Raw genomic sequence first — 15,989 nt, forward strand, 5'->3', positions numbered from 1 at the left:
CTTAACAAAAATAAAGCTAAATGCATGCCTCACAGACATGATAAACATATCTATAGAAAGTTTTAAATTATTACTTAACGAAATAAAACAAATCGAAAACAAAAACTTGTTTAATATGTAATCCTTAACGATAAATTTCTCTCTCAAGGCGCGTCCAAAAATGAAATTGCAGGATCTTTGCGACATTGACTCACATTGACTCACAGTGAATACACTTTATTAATAAATAATTCAGATATGTCCTTACTCTTTCCCCGACACATTTATTATTTATTTTTGCCGGTATTTGTTTTAGCCTACTGCGTGCGATTGAACGCGGATCTCTTCCAGTTGCGCCATCCCAGCCGTTATCGAAAGTAAAAGCGAAAGTCTCGTGTTGTTTCCACCAGCGCGACATTATTGATGGATGTCTAAAATATAAAAAATAAGGAGTAGCCTAAAACAGGCCCGATGCGGGCCCTGGCATAATATGAAAATGTGAAAATTATGTATCCTGTTATTTATATTTTGGTATGCATTTTAGAAAAAAAAAATGGTTAGGATTCAGGTGTTGCAAATAGTGATTAATCATGATTAATCCACTGAAAAGTCTGATTAATCTGATTAAAAATTTTAATCATTTGACAGCCCTAATATATATATATATATATATATATCCATGTGCGAGCTATTGAAATGAGCAGCTTTGTGAAACAGCCAATCAGAGCATAGCTCATCACATCATTATTATTCATGAACCTTCCAAATAAGGTAATAACAGACCATTTCAATCTAGGGACAAATCCTAGGGTTGTAAACGGACCTGTAAAACAGTTTCTGGAGAATCTTTGCCATATACTATCTATGTAGATAATTTTTAATTGAATATATTAAAATATAAAATATTTATATTGTATCAATGCATTCTATGCACCTTTAATGATTTTCTACTAGCACTGTCTATTTTACCATTACACACCTGCGCAATTCTTGCAGATGACCACACAGAGATTGATGGATGCCCAGTCTGGATTGATGGCTTTGCAGTCTGCGCAGATCTTGTTGGACCTGTTGGACCAGATCTTTTCTGCCACTTCGTAATCAGATAGTGTTTCCGCTATAGATTCCTGCAGGGCTTCCATCCAGTCCCGCTTTTCTCGATCCGACTCTGCCGTAAAGCTGAAAGGATGCACACAACACTCTTAATGCTCTGCCATCATGGATCCTATTAATTGTCTCTAGTCTGGCATGGTTACTTTGTGGGCAGACTTCTGTGTGATTTCAATGTTTTAAGTGTGAGGTTAAATTAAAATAATGAAACTGACTTTATTTCAAAAACATCTACAACTGTATGTATAGTTGAGGTCAAAAGTTTACATACACCTTGCAGAAACTGCAAAATGTGAATTATTTTACGAAAATAAGAGGGTTCGTACAAAATGCATGTTATTTTTTTTTTATGTAGTACTGACTTTTACATTTACATAGAGTCCACAAAAAAAATAATAGTTCAACTTTTTTTTTGTTTAGTGATAGTTGTTCATGAGTCCCTTGTTTGTCCTGAACAGTTAAACTGCCTGCTGTTCTTCAGAAAAGTCATTTAGAGGTCCCACAAATTATTTGGTTTTGCAGCATTTGTGTATTTGAACCCTTTCCAAATATGACTGTATGATTTTGAGATCCATCTTTTCACACTGAGGGACTTATAGCCAACTATTGCAGAAGGTTCAAACACAATGCATTAAGAAAACTTTCTGAATTTGAAAATCAGGTTAAATTTAACTTATTTTATCTTCTAGGAAACATGTAAGTATCTTCTGTAGTTTCTGAAGGGCAGTACTAAATGAAAAAAATATGATATTTATACAAAAACAAGAAAAATTTACACATCTTTCTGTTCAAATGTTTTCACCCCCAGCTCTTAATGCATCACGTTTCCTTCTGAAGCATCAGTGAGCAAATGAACCTTCTGTAATAGTTGCATATGAGTCCCTCAGTTGACCTCAGTGTGAAAAATGTATCTCAAAATCATACAGTCATTGTTGGAAAAAGCTGAAACAGCAAGAATTTGTGGGACCTGAAAGATTTTTCTGAAGAACAGCGGGCAGTTTAACTGTTCAGGACAAACAAGGGACTCATGAACAACTATTTATTAAACAAAGAAAAAAAAACGCCGCTGTGGATCATTCTGGTAACAACACAGTATTATAAATCAAGTGTATGTAACCTTTTGAGCAGGGTCATTTTTATGTGAAATATCTTATTCAGGTCAGTACTAAATAAAAAATAACATGCATTTTGTATGATCCCTCCTATTTTGGTCAAATAATTGACATTTTGCAGATTCTGCAAGGTGTATGTAAAACTTTTGACTTTAACTATGTGTAAATGTGTTACAAAATTTAGGTTGAGTACAATTTTTTTTAATACTTTTATTCAGCAAAGACACATTAAATTGATCAAAAGTGACAGTAAAGACATTTATGTTACAAAAGATTTCTATTTCAAACACTGTACAATCAAAGAATGCTGATAAATCTGCCCTAGTGAAAAAATACTACTTTAACTTAACTTTGATGAGCATATGATACTTAAAAAAAAACATTAAGAATCTTACTGATCCCAAACCTCTGAACAGCACTGTATTTTTAACTATATAACATTTTACATTTTCAATTTATTTTTGTTAGCATATTTGTCTTGTTTTCCAGTAAAAATATTTTAATATCCTTAAAACAATTGATAACATTTACTTGAGAATTAAAGTTGTGTATGATAATAAGATTTGTTTTTAGAGAATATGCCTTATTGCCCCAATTGATTTTTCTTTTCTCAATTTCTAAATATGTTTTAAATGGAAAACTGCCAAATCACAGATTAAATGTTTTTGCAGAGTTGGAAATTTCTTAAAAGGTTAAACTCGTACAAGCTACTTAACAGAAGCATAGCGTGACTTGAACTGTTTACCTGAAGGTTTTATAAGGAGTAATGAGATCAAAGCTCTTGCCCTTCCCGTCACGAATTGTAGCACCTCTGGCCTCAATTACAGTAATTCCAATTCCATTTTTAAAGCACTGCAGAACACATACCACAGCAGGTTAGCAACAATCCAAGGATTAGTAGTTGATTTAAAGCTATATTGAATGAACTGCACATACACTACCAGTCAAAAGTTTTTCAAATCTTCTGCTCACCAAGCATGCATTTATCTGGCCCAAAGTACAGTGAAAACAGTACAATTTTGAAATATTTTTGCTATTTAAAATAGCTGTTTTCATTTGAATATATTTTAAAATGTAATTTATTCCTGAGATTTCAAAGCTGAATTTTTTAGTATCATTACTTCAGTCACGAGATCCTTCAGAAATCATTCTAATATTCGGTAACACTTTACAATAAGGTTCATTAGTTAACATTAGTTAACCACATTAGTTAACATGAACTAATAATGAACTGCACTTATACAGCATTTATTAATCTTTGTTAATGTTAATGTTAACATTTACTAATACATTATTAAAATTTTGTTAACATTAGTTAATGCAGTGTGAACTAACATGAACAAACAATGAACAACTGTATTTCCGTTAACTAATGTTAATAAAGATTAGTAAATACAGTAACAAATGTATTGCTCTTGGTTAGTTCATGTTAGTTAATACATTAACTAATGTTTAACTAATGAACCTTATTGTAAAGTGTTACCTAATATTCTGATTTGCTCCTCAAAAAACATTTATTATTATTATTATTATTATTATTATTATTATTATTATTGTTATTATTATGTTGAAAACAGCTGAGAAGAATTACTTTTTCAGGTTACTTTGATGAAAAGGAAGTTCAAAAGAACAGAATTTATCTGAAATAGAAATCTTTTGTAACATTATAAATGTCTTTATCATCACTTGTGATCAATATAAAGCATCCTTGCTAAATAGAAGTATTGATTTCTATAATTTCTTTCCAAAAAAAGAAAAAATACTGAGCTTTTGAATGGTATAATGTTACAAAAGTTATTTATTTCAGATAAATGCTGATCTTTCTGGATCTGGATCTTTCTATTCATCAAAGAATCCTGAAAAACAATGTACTCAACTGTTTTAAATATTGGTAATAATAAAATAAAATCAGCATATCAGAATGATTTCTAAAGACACTGAAGACTGGAGTAAAGATGCTGAAAATTCAGCTTTGATTACAGGAATAAATTACATTTTAAATATTATAAAATTTTACTGTTTTTGCTGCATTTTTGATCAAATAAATGCAGGCTTGGTAAGCAGAAGAGACTTCTTTAAAAAAAAACTAAGCATCTTACCACTCAAAAACTTTTGACTGGTAGTGTATACTATAGGAAGTATAAAATACTTTTAATAGCTTAAAAAAAGTAAAAAAAAAAATGAACAAATTGCATCACATTGAGAGAAGAAAGAGGCAAAGCAAATCATTGGTACTCAATCTAGATTAGTATGGCTTTTACACGATTAACTATAACATGATTAACCAATCACCTGCTCACTCTTGTACAACCAGATCTGCTCCATTATAATGGCTGTGTAGATCTTTGACTTGGTTCCTTTCAGCTCCAGGAAGCCGCTTTTTTGGCAATGACTGCCAGGACCAAAACGTGGGCGACCGAAAACCAGCTGTTCTTTGACCCGCTCCTGCAATGTGCTGCACCATTTGCTCCTCTGAACTACGAAAAACACAAAACAAGATCATAAGAATTTGTTTGACCTAGTAAAATCTCAAATAAGAAGTAAAATGCTTCAATTTTAGTCCCATTATTTTGTAATGTTGTGCCATAACATTTGTTCTTAGATGGTGGGTTATGCCACTACTATGTTATCTGCCATGACAGATGGTCATAGGTTTCAAATCCCAAGGTATGCATGAACATATAACCTAAATGCAATGTAAAGTTACTTTGGATAAAATGCATAAATGTAAATGCTACAAATACTGTGCTTACCATCATTATCAGCTCGGAAGACAAATGTCCTGTGACTTGTGACAACCTCAAATTTATTGTCTTTGGCTACACGGGCCATCTGTATGGCAGCTAAGGGAATCACACCTTTGGGATAAACATCCTGGGAGAAAGAGACCATGTGTTAGGAATAACAGTGTACCAGCATATGTGACGTCAGCAGGAAAACACAAAGGAATGTAGGAATTGTTTGGATTCTGAAGGTCCTCAGGCAGGTTGAAGTGTTTAAAGGGGTCATATATCATGATGAATCAGCTGATTGTACTATGAAAACACACTGCACTGTAACTTTAGAAACACAAAACATCCTGCCCAGCCCAAAAAGACCATTTATTGAAAACTACAAACCTTAAATGATTAAATAGTGTAACATAACATTTCTCAGACCAGCTGTGCTCAAAGGTTCAACACACATGAATTTGGTTTCAATCAGAACCATCTATTGTGCTTGCAATTTGCTTTTCATTCAGCACAGTGGATATTGGTTACACTCTTTGAGTAAACAGACCATTCATCAACGATTCATTGAGATTCCTCGTATCACGTTTGGTGTGAAAGGGCCTTTACCTGTCAACAACATCTATTCAGTGCTGTTCACCTGTTTAACACTATTCAACGTTCACAGTATGGTATGGGTGGTTAAAAATTACACTTGACTATACATTTGCCTACACATATTCAAAGACGAGATTCATGTCAAAGCAGCTCAGAGAGAGGGTGAAAAACACTGGCATTTGAAAATTTGGGGTTAGTAAGGTAAATTAATTGTATTCAATAAAGATGTATTACATTGATCAAAAGTGGCAATAAAAAAACATTTAAATTGTTTTAAGCATTTAAATTATTTTAAAAAGCTTGTATAGTGATGGGCAAAACAGAGATTTTTGGAAATCTTGAATGATTTGATCATTTCAGATCAGAACTTCAGAGAGGGTTTTGCGAATCATTTCGCAAATTAATTTATTCACGCTCTGCGTCTCAATCTTAATATGGTTCACAAAACTTTTGATTCAGATTGGAACTATGCAAATCATTTGATTTAGTTTGGAACTTTGGAGTGCGTTCATGAATCATTTGTTTTAGTTCAGAACTTCGGAGTGTGTTCATGAACCATTTGATTTAGTTCGGAACTTCGGAGTGGGTTCATGAACCATTTGATTTAGTTCGGAACTTCGGAGTGGGTTCATGAACCATTTGATTTAGTTCAGAACTTCGGAGTGGGTTCATGAATCATTTGATTGAGTTCGGAACTTCGGAGTGTGTTCATGAACCATTTGATTTAGTTCGGAACTTCGGATTGGGTTCATGAATCATTTGATTGAGTTCGGAACTTCGGATTGGGTTCATGAATCATTTGATTGAGTTCGGAACTTCGGAGTGGGTTCATGAACCATTTGATTTAGTTCGGAACTTCGGAGTGTGTTCATGAACCATTTGATTTAGTTCGGAACTTCGGAGTGTGTTCATGAACCATTTGATTTAGTTCGGAACTTCGGAGTGGGTTCATGAATCATTTGATTGAGTTCGGAACTTCGGAGTGGGTTCATGAACCATTTGATTTAGTTCGGAACTTCGGAGTGGGTTCATGAACCATTTGATTTAGTTCGGAACTTCGGAGTGGGTTCATGAATCATTTGATTGAGTTCGGAACTTCGGAGTGTGTTTGCGAATCATTTGATTGAGTTCGGAACTTCGGAGTGTGTTCATGAACCATTTGATTTAGTTCGGAACTTCGGAGTGGGTTCATGAATCATTTGATTGAGTTCGGAACTTCGGAGTGGGTTCATGAACCATTTGATTTAGTTCGGAACTTCGGAGTGCGTTCATGAATCATTTGATTGAGTTCGTAACTTCGGAGTGGGTTCATGAATCATTTGATTTAGTTCGGAACCATGAATCATTTGATTTAGTTCAGAACTTTGGAGTGGGTTCGTGAATCATTTGATTTAGTTCAGAACTTTGGAGTGCGTTCATGAATCATTTGATTGAGTTCGTAACTTCGGAGTGGGTTCATGAATCATTTGATTTAGTTCGGAACCATGAATCATTTGATTTAGTTCAGAACTTTAGAGTGGGTTCGTGAATCATTTGATTTAGTTCAGAACTTTGGAGTGCGTTCATGAATCATTTGATTTAGTTCGTAACTTCGGAGTGGGTTCATGAATCATTTGATTGAGTTGGGAACCATGAATCATTTGATTTTGCATATCACAAATCATTTGACATTAGATTGAAACTTTGAAGCGGGGTTTTTAATCTTTTGATTCAGATCGTAACTTCAGAGCGTGGATTGAGAATCATTTGTTTCAGATGGGGGCTTCTGTGTGGGTTTGCAAATCTTTTCCTCCACAGCAGGACTTCAGTGTGTATCGCAAATATTTTTCTTCTGATTTCTTTTGTAAACCCAACAGAACAAAACATCAAACCATTAAGGCAGTGCACTTATAAAAACACAACAAATAATACACAAATACAAATCCCTCAAGTAATTAACCATGTTTTTTTACATTAATCAAAAGAGGCAATAAAAAAAATAGTTACAAAAGATTTCTATTTTAAATAAATGCTGTTCTTTTGGACTTTTCCACAATAGCAGCAAATCAGAATGATTTCTGAAGGATCATGATTCATGTGACACTGAAGACTGGGGTAATGATGGGAACTGGGAAATTCAGCTTTTATCACAAGAATAAATAAAAATTTTAAAATACAATCAAAAAGAAAACAGTTACTTTAAATTGGAATAATGTGCCACAGAATTAGTGTTTTCTCATTTTTTTATTAAAAAAATGCAGCTTTGCTGGGCATTTCTTACTGAACCCAAATTTGAATAGTAAATAAATAAATAAATGATATGAAATGAAATGACTGATAAATGTTTGATATGACCCCTTCAATCATAAAACATCAGGATGGCATTGAGTTTGTTCATATGCAACCATACCTTTTCACTACCAAAGTACATCAAGTTCTTCCCATCAAACTTCACATATCGTTTCTGGAACACATAGTTTCTGTAACAGAGGAACAAAGATGACATCAGACAAAAATAACTACACTACAAAGGTGACATTTAATATTGCGCTGTCTGAAATTATTTAAGGAGAATGAATCTAGACACTAGAAGATGCAAAGCAGAAGACAGGAACAAACAGCAGGAGACACAACATGTGAAGAAATGACAAACCGTCCGGAGAGGACAGACAGGGAGCAGAAACAGCCATTGAGGAGCGTGCAGGAGATGCAGAGATGAGAGGAGAGCAGCAGCCCCGATGGTGCGTACCCTTGAGGAGAGAGCTTGTCCAGCCAGCCACTGAGGATGGGTGCCACCCGCTCGGACAGTGAGGTGAAGCTGGCGTAGGGAGAGATGATGTGGTCCTCATCCGCGTCGTTGGAGCCAAGGTGATGAGGGAGGGAGAATGAGTGAGAGGCCGGGGCCGGTTCACCCACAGTGCAGTAGCCGGGAGAATCAAGACGCTTGAGCCATGAGTGATTGTGCTGCCTGTGAGAAGAGGAAGTTACCACATGAAAAAAAAAAAATCTGACATCAAACTGTTGATTTAAACTCTAATGGAAACATTTGGACTTACCCATGATCTCTTTGTTTATCTTCTTTATTTGCAGTCTTTTCTTCACTTTTGGTCCTCTCAACCTAAAAACATTCATTCATAAATAAATTCCAACCTTTGGAGTACATTAAGTGAGACAAAACTTTGTTTTAGGGAGCATTTTACTTGAAGTATCTCACCTCTGAATGCTGATATTGTCGCCTGCTGTGAAAAACTGTTTCACAGTATGGGTTGATCATTTCATCATCGTCCTCAGTAGATGCTGTGTCGGCTGAACAGAAAAAGCAGTATAACACAAATTCATAAGATAAAATGGGTTATTAAAAGTCTTCTTTAGCAATATTACAGCAGAATGTATAAAGCACACTAAAGCCAACATGTTTAAAAAAAAATCTTCCTATCCAGCATAGCTCTCAAATCACAAATGAGGCAGTAGGTCAATATTGGAGACATTTTAGCGCATTTCACTATTGTTCAAAAGTTTGGGGTTGAATAAGAATAAGGATTACACTTTTTAACTTTGTTTTGCTGTTTTGTGTTCATCTGCTTCTCGTATTTGCTCGTTTTACATTGACTATCACTCTATATAGAGTAGTCAGATACAACAATTTCTCAAATATTTATTACAGTAAATACTGATCAAAATGACTGGATGCTTTCAACTGGTTTCCTATTGAACTGACACCAATTGAACTGCAGTGGTCAAACTATTTAAAATATAGTGAATTAAGCTACAAATTCGATCATAATGCACAATGTTTTTATCTAACATGCATTTTGAGGTGCAGCTTGCAATTTTAACCTCACATGAATATGTTCGTAGATTTGTGTTGGATGTTATCTATGGAATGTAAATATGGATACTTTATTTGTAAACATCACACTTTTTACATCATACGAATTTCAGTTAATGTCATAAAACTACTGAGCTAAGTCATTAGTAGTACTGGCAGTGCCGTATAAATATGGCTGAAGACGCAAAAAGCGGACGAACACACGAAGCGATTCAATTGAGTGAGTCATTTATGCTGGAACCGCTCAAATTGATTCAACTGAGTGACTCCGATCATTCAGTTCAAGCGAATCACTAGCAAAAACCAGATCAAAAGAGCACTTAATTTTCGACTGAGCTTTTCAGATCTCTCAAATTGTTTGATTCAGAACGGGACTTTAAAACGTGTATTGCGAATCATTTGATTTAGATCGGGATTTTGGAACGGATTTGTAAATCTTTTGATTCAGCTCGGAACTTCGGAGTGAGTTCGCGAATTGTGTGGTTGTGATGGTTCGCGAATCTTTATTTAGATCGGAACTTCGGAGTGGGTGAATATTTTGATTCAGATCTTGAATCTTTTCGCGAATCAAATGATTCACGCTCCAAAGTCTCTATCTGAAGTCTCTATCTGAATATGGTTCGCAAATCTTTTGATTCAGATTAGGAATTTTGCATATCGCAAATTAGAGCGGGTTCGCAAATCATTTGATTTAGTTCAAAACTTCGGAGTGGGTATGCGAATCATCTGATTGAGATCGGAGCGAGTTCACAAATCATTTGTTTTAGATCGGAGCGAGTATGCGAATCATATGATTTAGTTCAGGTCTTGGAAGTGGGTTTGCGAATAATTTGATTTAGATTGAAGCGAGTTCGCAAATTATTTCATTTAGATTGGAGCGGGTTTGCGAATCATTTGATTTAGTTCAAAACTTCGGAGCGGGTACGCAAATCATCTGATTGAGATCGAGCGGGTTCACAAATCATTTTATTTAGATCGGAGCGGGTTCGCGAATCATTTGATTTAATTCAAAACTTCGGAGCGGGTATGCGAATCATCTGATTGAGATCGAGCGGGTTCACAAATCATTTGATTTAGATTGGAGCGGGTTCGCGAATCATTTGATTTAATTCAAAACTTCGGAGCGGGTATGCAAATCATCTGATTGAGATCGAGCGGGTTCACAAATCATTTGATTTAGATTGGAGCGGGTTCGCGAATCATTTGATTTAATTCAAAACTTCGGAGCGGGTATGCGAATCATCTGATTGAGATCGGAGCGAGTTCACAAATCATTTGATTTAGATCGGAGCGGGTTCGCGAATCATTTGATTTAGTTCAAAACTTCGGAGCGGGTACGCAAATCATCTGATTGAGATCGAGCGGGTTCACAAATCATTTGATTTAGATTGGAGCGGGTTCGCGAATCATTTGATTTAATTCAAAACTTCGGAGCGGGTACGCAAATCATCTGATTGAGATCGAGCGGGTTCACAAATCATTTGATTTAGATTGGAGCGGGTTCGCGAATCATTTGATTTAATTCAAAACTTCGGAGCGGGTATGCGAATCATCTGATTGAGATCGGAGCGAGTTCACAAATCATTTGATTTAGATCGGAGCGGGTTCGCGAATCATTTGATTTAGTTCAAAACTTCGGAGCGGGTACGCAAATCATCTGATTGAGATCAAGCGGGTTCACAAATAATTTGATTTAGATCGGAGCGGGTTCGCGAATCATTTGATTTAGTTCAAAACTTCGGAGCGGGTATGCGAATCATCTGATTGAGATCGGAGCGAGTTCACAAATCATTTGATTTAGATCGGAGCGGGTTCGCGAATCATTTGATTTAGTTCAAAACTTCGGAGCGGGTACGCAAATCATCTGATTGAGATCAAGCGGGTTCACAAATAATTTTTTTTTAATTGGAGCGGGTTCGCGAATCATTTGATTTAGTTCAAAACTTCGGAGCGGGTACGCAAATCATCTGATTGAGATCGGAGCGAGTTCACAAATCATTTGATTTAGATCGGAGCGAGTTTGCGAATCATTTGATTTAGTTCAGGTCTTGGAAGTGGGTTTGCGAATAATTTGATTTAGATTGAAGCGAGTTCGCAAATTATTTGATTTAGATCGGAGCGGGTTCGCGAATCATTTGATTTAGTTCAAAACTTCGGAGCGGGTACGCAAATCATCTGATTGAGATCGGAGCAAGTTCACAAATCATTTGATTTAGATCGGAGCGGGTTCGCGAATCATTTGATTTAGTTCAGGTCTTGGAAGTGGGTTTGCGAATAATTTGATTTAGATTGAAGCGAGTTCGCAAATTATTTGATTTAGATTGGAGCTTCAAAGCAGGTTCGCGAATCATTTGATTCAGATCGGACTGTCGGAGCCATAGACTGTAAAAAGATTGTAGCGGGTTTGTGAATCATTTGATTTAGATCGGAGCTTCGAAACGGCTTCACAAATCTTTTGATTTAGATCAGAGCGAGTTCGCAAATCATTTGATTTAGATCGGAGCTTCAAAGCAGGTTCGCGAATCATTTGATTCAGATCGGAGTGTCAGAGCCATAGACTGTAAAAAGATTGCAGCGGGTTTGTGAATCATTTGATTTAGATCGGAGCTTCGAAACAGCTTTGTGAATCTTTTGATTTAGATCAGAGCGAGTTTGCGAATCATTGGATGTAGATCAGAGCTTTGGAGCAGGTTCGCAAATCATTTGATTCAGATGGGGACCTCAGTGCGGGTTTGCGAATCTTTTGACTCACAGCGGGACTTCAACACATATTGCGAATCTTTTTTTCTTATTTCTTAAATCAAACAGTACAAAACATCAAACCATTAAGGCAGTACAGTTTTTGTATAACCACAGTTTTATTACAAATACCACGGATAAACTACGGTATGTGTAGTAAAACCATGGTTAATTTGTGGTTACCATTTTTTTACTGTCTTTACCGTCACTGTTGATTAATTTAATGCATCCTTGCTAAAAAAAAAAAAATGTAATAAATACCTTATTTCAAAATATAAATAATATATACTGACCCCAAACTTTTAAAAGGTAGTGAATACAGTACATATACACGTTCATCTGCTCTTCACACAAATACATTGTACAGCTTCGTTCACTTTCATTGTACATTATTCACGTACACTAATTTGGTGGAAAAAATAAACTATTTTCAACAACAAAGTTTGAAATACGTTTCGGTAATAAACCTACCAGACGTTCTTTTAGATGTTTCAGCTGAGTTGGACTTTTCTAAAGTGCTATTGGAGGAGAAACTATAGTTAGTTGCATATAGATAAACAAAACAAATAAATAATACAGCAGAATGCTAAGATTTACCAAGAGTTACCTATGATTTTCAGTGGATGGACTGACATCCTGGCGTGGAGGGGGAACAGGTACAGAGCGACTCCAAAACACACGTGGAGTGCCTGGTAAAGTGCCACAGTAGATTTCATTAGAGACCATCTCTAGCCCTGAGCAGGGTGGACTTGGAGGTGAACCGGGTGTGTTGGTAAAGGGAGAGCACTGATAACTCGAGGGGGAGTCAGGAGGGGTACAGAGGGGTGGGGTGCTCAGCCGCTCGTGGTCCGACATTCTCCTGAACGTGGATGGAGGAATTCCTCGCTTTAACCTAGGGGGCACTGGGGGTAACGGATCACTAGTCTCTGGGGCCAAAGTGGTATTACTCAAACCTGGTTCACTGGGGTCCTTTTTTGATTCAGTAGATGTTTCAACAGTGTTTGTACTGGGGGATGAACCTTTTAAAAGCAGGTCCTGGCAGTTTTGTCGAGATTGCGCTTCATGTTGTGTTGGCAAAGAAATCCTTTCTGCTCTTAGTTTGTGGAAGACAGTTCTTGGTTTTGGTACCGGCTTTACAACGCTGGCGCTCCGCTCCGAGAACGAGCGCTTCACTTGTGCACAAAGATTAGGAGCAGAGCTGTTACGTAAAGCTTCTAAGGAGGTGCCAGGATGTTTTGAAGGAGAATGAGGCTCGGCTTTGACAGGGGTCACCTCGTGAATAGCAGACTCTGAATTACAGCGATCCAGCAAGGGCTCTTTCCTTTGATGCTGACAGATCAGCTGAATGTGCTCGACCAGTTTGAGGATACGCTTCCTGTGGCCGGTGGCAGTGACTCCCACCCTGTTCAGGGCCACATTGTCCACATGACAGAAGTCTCGGGCGAGTAGAAAGCCTGCCTGACGGAAGTGGTCCAGATACCTCTCGAGGTGGATGGAAGCCAACAGGTCCTCTGCATCTGAGCATGGACCGATTGTTGCCATAGTGTGCATGGGTGCTCATTAGGCTGCATGCAAAACAGCAGCAAAACCAGCCAAGAGCAGAAGTCGACACCAGTCCTTCATCTGAGGAAACGAGAAAAGAAAATGTTACAGATTTGCATTCAATACAATTCATCAAATAGTTGACAGTAGCCATAGTATTTGTTTCCATACTATGGATGTCAACACCTACGGTCAACTGTTTGGTTACCATTATTATTCAAAAAACCTTATTTTGTGTTCAACAGATGTCATATGTGACCCTGGACCACAAAACCAGTCATAAGGTTAAATTTTACATAACTGAGATGTATACATCACATGAAAGCTCAATAAATAAGCTTTCTATTGATGTATGGTTTGTTAGGATAGGACAATGTTTGGCCGAGATACATCTATTTGAAAATCTGGAATCTAAAGGGTGCAAAAAATCAAAATACTGAGAAAATCACCTTTAAAATTGTCCAAATTAAGTTCTTAACAATGCATATTACTAATCAAAAATAACATTTTGATATATTTACAGTAGGAATTTTACAAAAAATCTTCAAGGAACATGATCTTTACTTAATTTCCTAATGATTTTTGGCATCAAATAAAAAACGATAATTTTGACCCATACAATGTATTTTTGGCTATTGCTACAAATATACCCCAGCGACTTAAGACTGGTTTTGTGGTCCAGGGTCACATATACACTACCAGTCAAAAGTTTTTGAACAGTAAGATTTTAATGTTTTTTAAAGAAGTCTCTTCTGCTCACCAAGCCTGCATTTATTTGATCCAAAGCGCAGCAAAAACAGTACAATTTTGAAATATTTTTACTATTTAAAATAACTGCTTTCTATTTGAATATATTTTAAAATGTAATTTATTCCTGTGATGCAAAGCTGAATTTTCAGCATCGTTACTCCAGACTTCAGTGCCACATGATCTTTCCGAAATCATTCTAATATGCTCATTTGATGTTCAAGAAACATTTTATTATTATTATTATTATTATTATTATTATCATCATCATTTAAAACAGGATTCTTTGATGAACCGAAAGATATTTATCTGAAATAAATTACATTTTAAAATATATTCAAATAGAAAACAGTTATTTTAAATGGTAAAAAATATTTTAATTTTACAGTTTTTTCTGTACTTTAGATCAAATAAACGCAGGCTTGGTGAGCAGAAGAGACTTCTTTAAAAAAAAAAACATTAAAAACTCTTCAAAAATGATGAAAAAATAAAATGTTTTGTGCTTCATTTTTGGGTGAACTATCCTTTTAGTGCACCATAAATTTAATCTACCCTCAGTGCAGCAAATAAAAAAATATGTAAAACACATTATATTATACAAATAAAGACTAATGTTAGAAAAACACAGTCATAAACAATGAACATTCTGAATCTGAAATTGCTACAATATAAATGGTTGATGTGGACTTTCATTACTCCAACTGTACTGCATAAAAATATAATAAAAATGTCCCTTATACTCGCTTAAGATGTCGAAAAATTAAAGGCACACTATATCATACCATATGGAAGCGTGAAGAATTAAACTGTTTTGGCAAGATGCGAATTACAGAAAAGATCCTTGATGTTATTATTCCACTGTGACTTTTACTTTTTTAATTTCACTTCTACACCTTTCAAATTGTTCTTAAAACATTGCAGTGTTAGTGGGATGCTAACAGAAAAGAATAGAGGTGGTTATGAATATTATAGTAGGGTACAGAAGTTTTTATGTGTGTTCTGTTTTCTTTTTGTTCCTGTTCTTTGTTATACACAAATACATGTGTGTACATGTACATGTGTGCAGTTAAAATGCAATACAATATGATAGAGAAGGAATAAAGATTAGACTAGATTTTTACATAATAAAAATAATAAACAACAATAAATTGTCTCAATTCTTGCTCCTTGTTTATATACATAAATATAATAAAATAAAATTAAAAAAAAAATCATAAATAATGTCTTTGAATTTAGGCACAATTTTAATTTTATTAATTGCAATATTTTTTGTATTTAAATTAAAATATTTTTTTTAAATGCATAATAAAAATATATTTATATAATACATTTTTAAAAAACAATTAGCAGTTTAAAATAAAAATTTTAGTAAAAATAATTTTATTAATTTAAATTAAAAAAAAAAAAAAAAATATATATATATATATATATATATATATATATATATATAAATATATATATATATATATATATATATATATATATAATCCATTTAAAAAATAAATAGTAATATTTTAAATTTTTTTATTAAAAATATATTTAAATTTATAAAATTATGCCTAAATGAAGAGACAACCAGTCATTTCCAACTCTGAATTTGACAAACAAAAAACACGGCTGATAGTT

General features: G+C 35.0%; 1 protein-coding gene across 2 annotated transcripts in view; it reads right to left on the reverse strand.

Annotated features, from left to right (window-relative positions):
- arap3 (ArfGAP with RhoGAP domain, ankyrin repeat and PH domain 3) overlaps positions 1-15,989 on the reverse strand; it is a 64,270-nt gene that overhangs the window by 33,427 nt on the left and 14,854 nt on the right. For both annotated transcript variants that reach the window (XM_073820709.1, XM_073820708.1), the window contains exons 2-11: positions 12,682-13,697; positions 12,546-12,592; positions 8,721-8,812; positions 8,563-8,624; positions 8,256-8,474; positions 7,917-7,986; positions 4,955-5,075; positions 4,494-4,678; positions 2,947-3,053; positions 959-1,158 (exon numbers count right to left, since the gene is read on the reverse strand). In XM_073820709.1, coding sequence (XP_073676810.1) covers positions 959-1,158; positions 2,947-3,053; positions 4,494-4,678; positions 4,955-5,075; positions 7,917-7,986; positions 8,256-8,474; positions 8,563-8,624; positions 8,721-8,812; positions 12,546-12,592; positions 12,682-13,625 — 2,047 coding nt within the window. In that variant the 5' untranslated portion in view covers positions 13,626-13,697. The remainder of the gene's footprint in view (positions 1-958; positions 1,159-2,946; positions 3,054-4,493; positions 4,679-4,954; positions 5,076-7,916; positions 7,987-8,255; positions 8,475-8,562; positions 8,625-8,720; positions 8,813-12,545; positions 12,593-12,681; positions 13,698-15,989) is intronic.

Source organism: Garra rufa, chromosome 16 (genome assembly GCF_049309525.1).
Source record: "Garra rufa chromosome 16, GarRuf1.0, whole genome shotgun sequence".
Taxonomy (NCBI): Eukaryota; Metazoa; Chordata; class Actinopteri; order Cypriniformes; family Cyprinidae; genus Garra; species Garra rufa.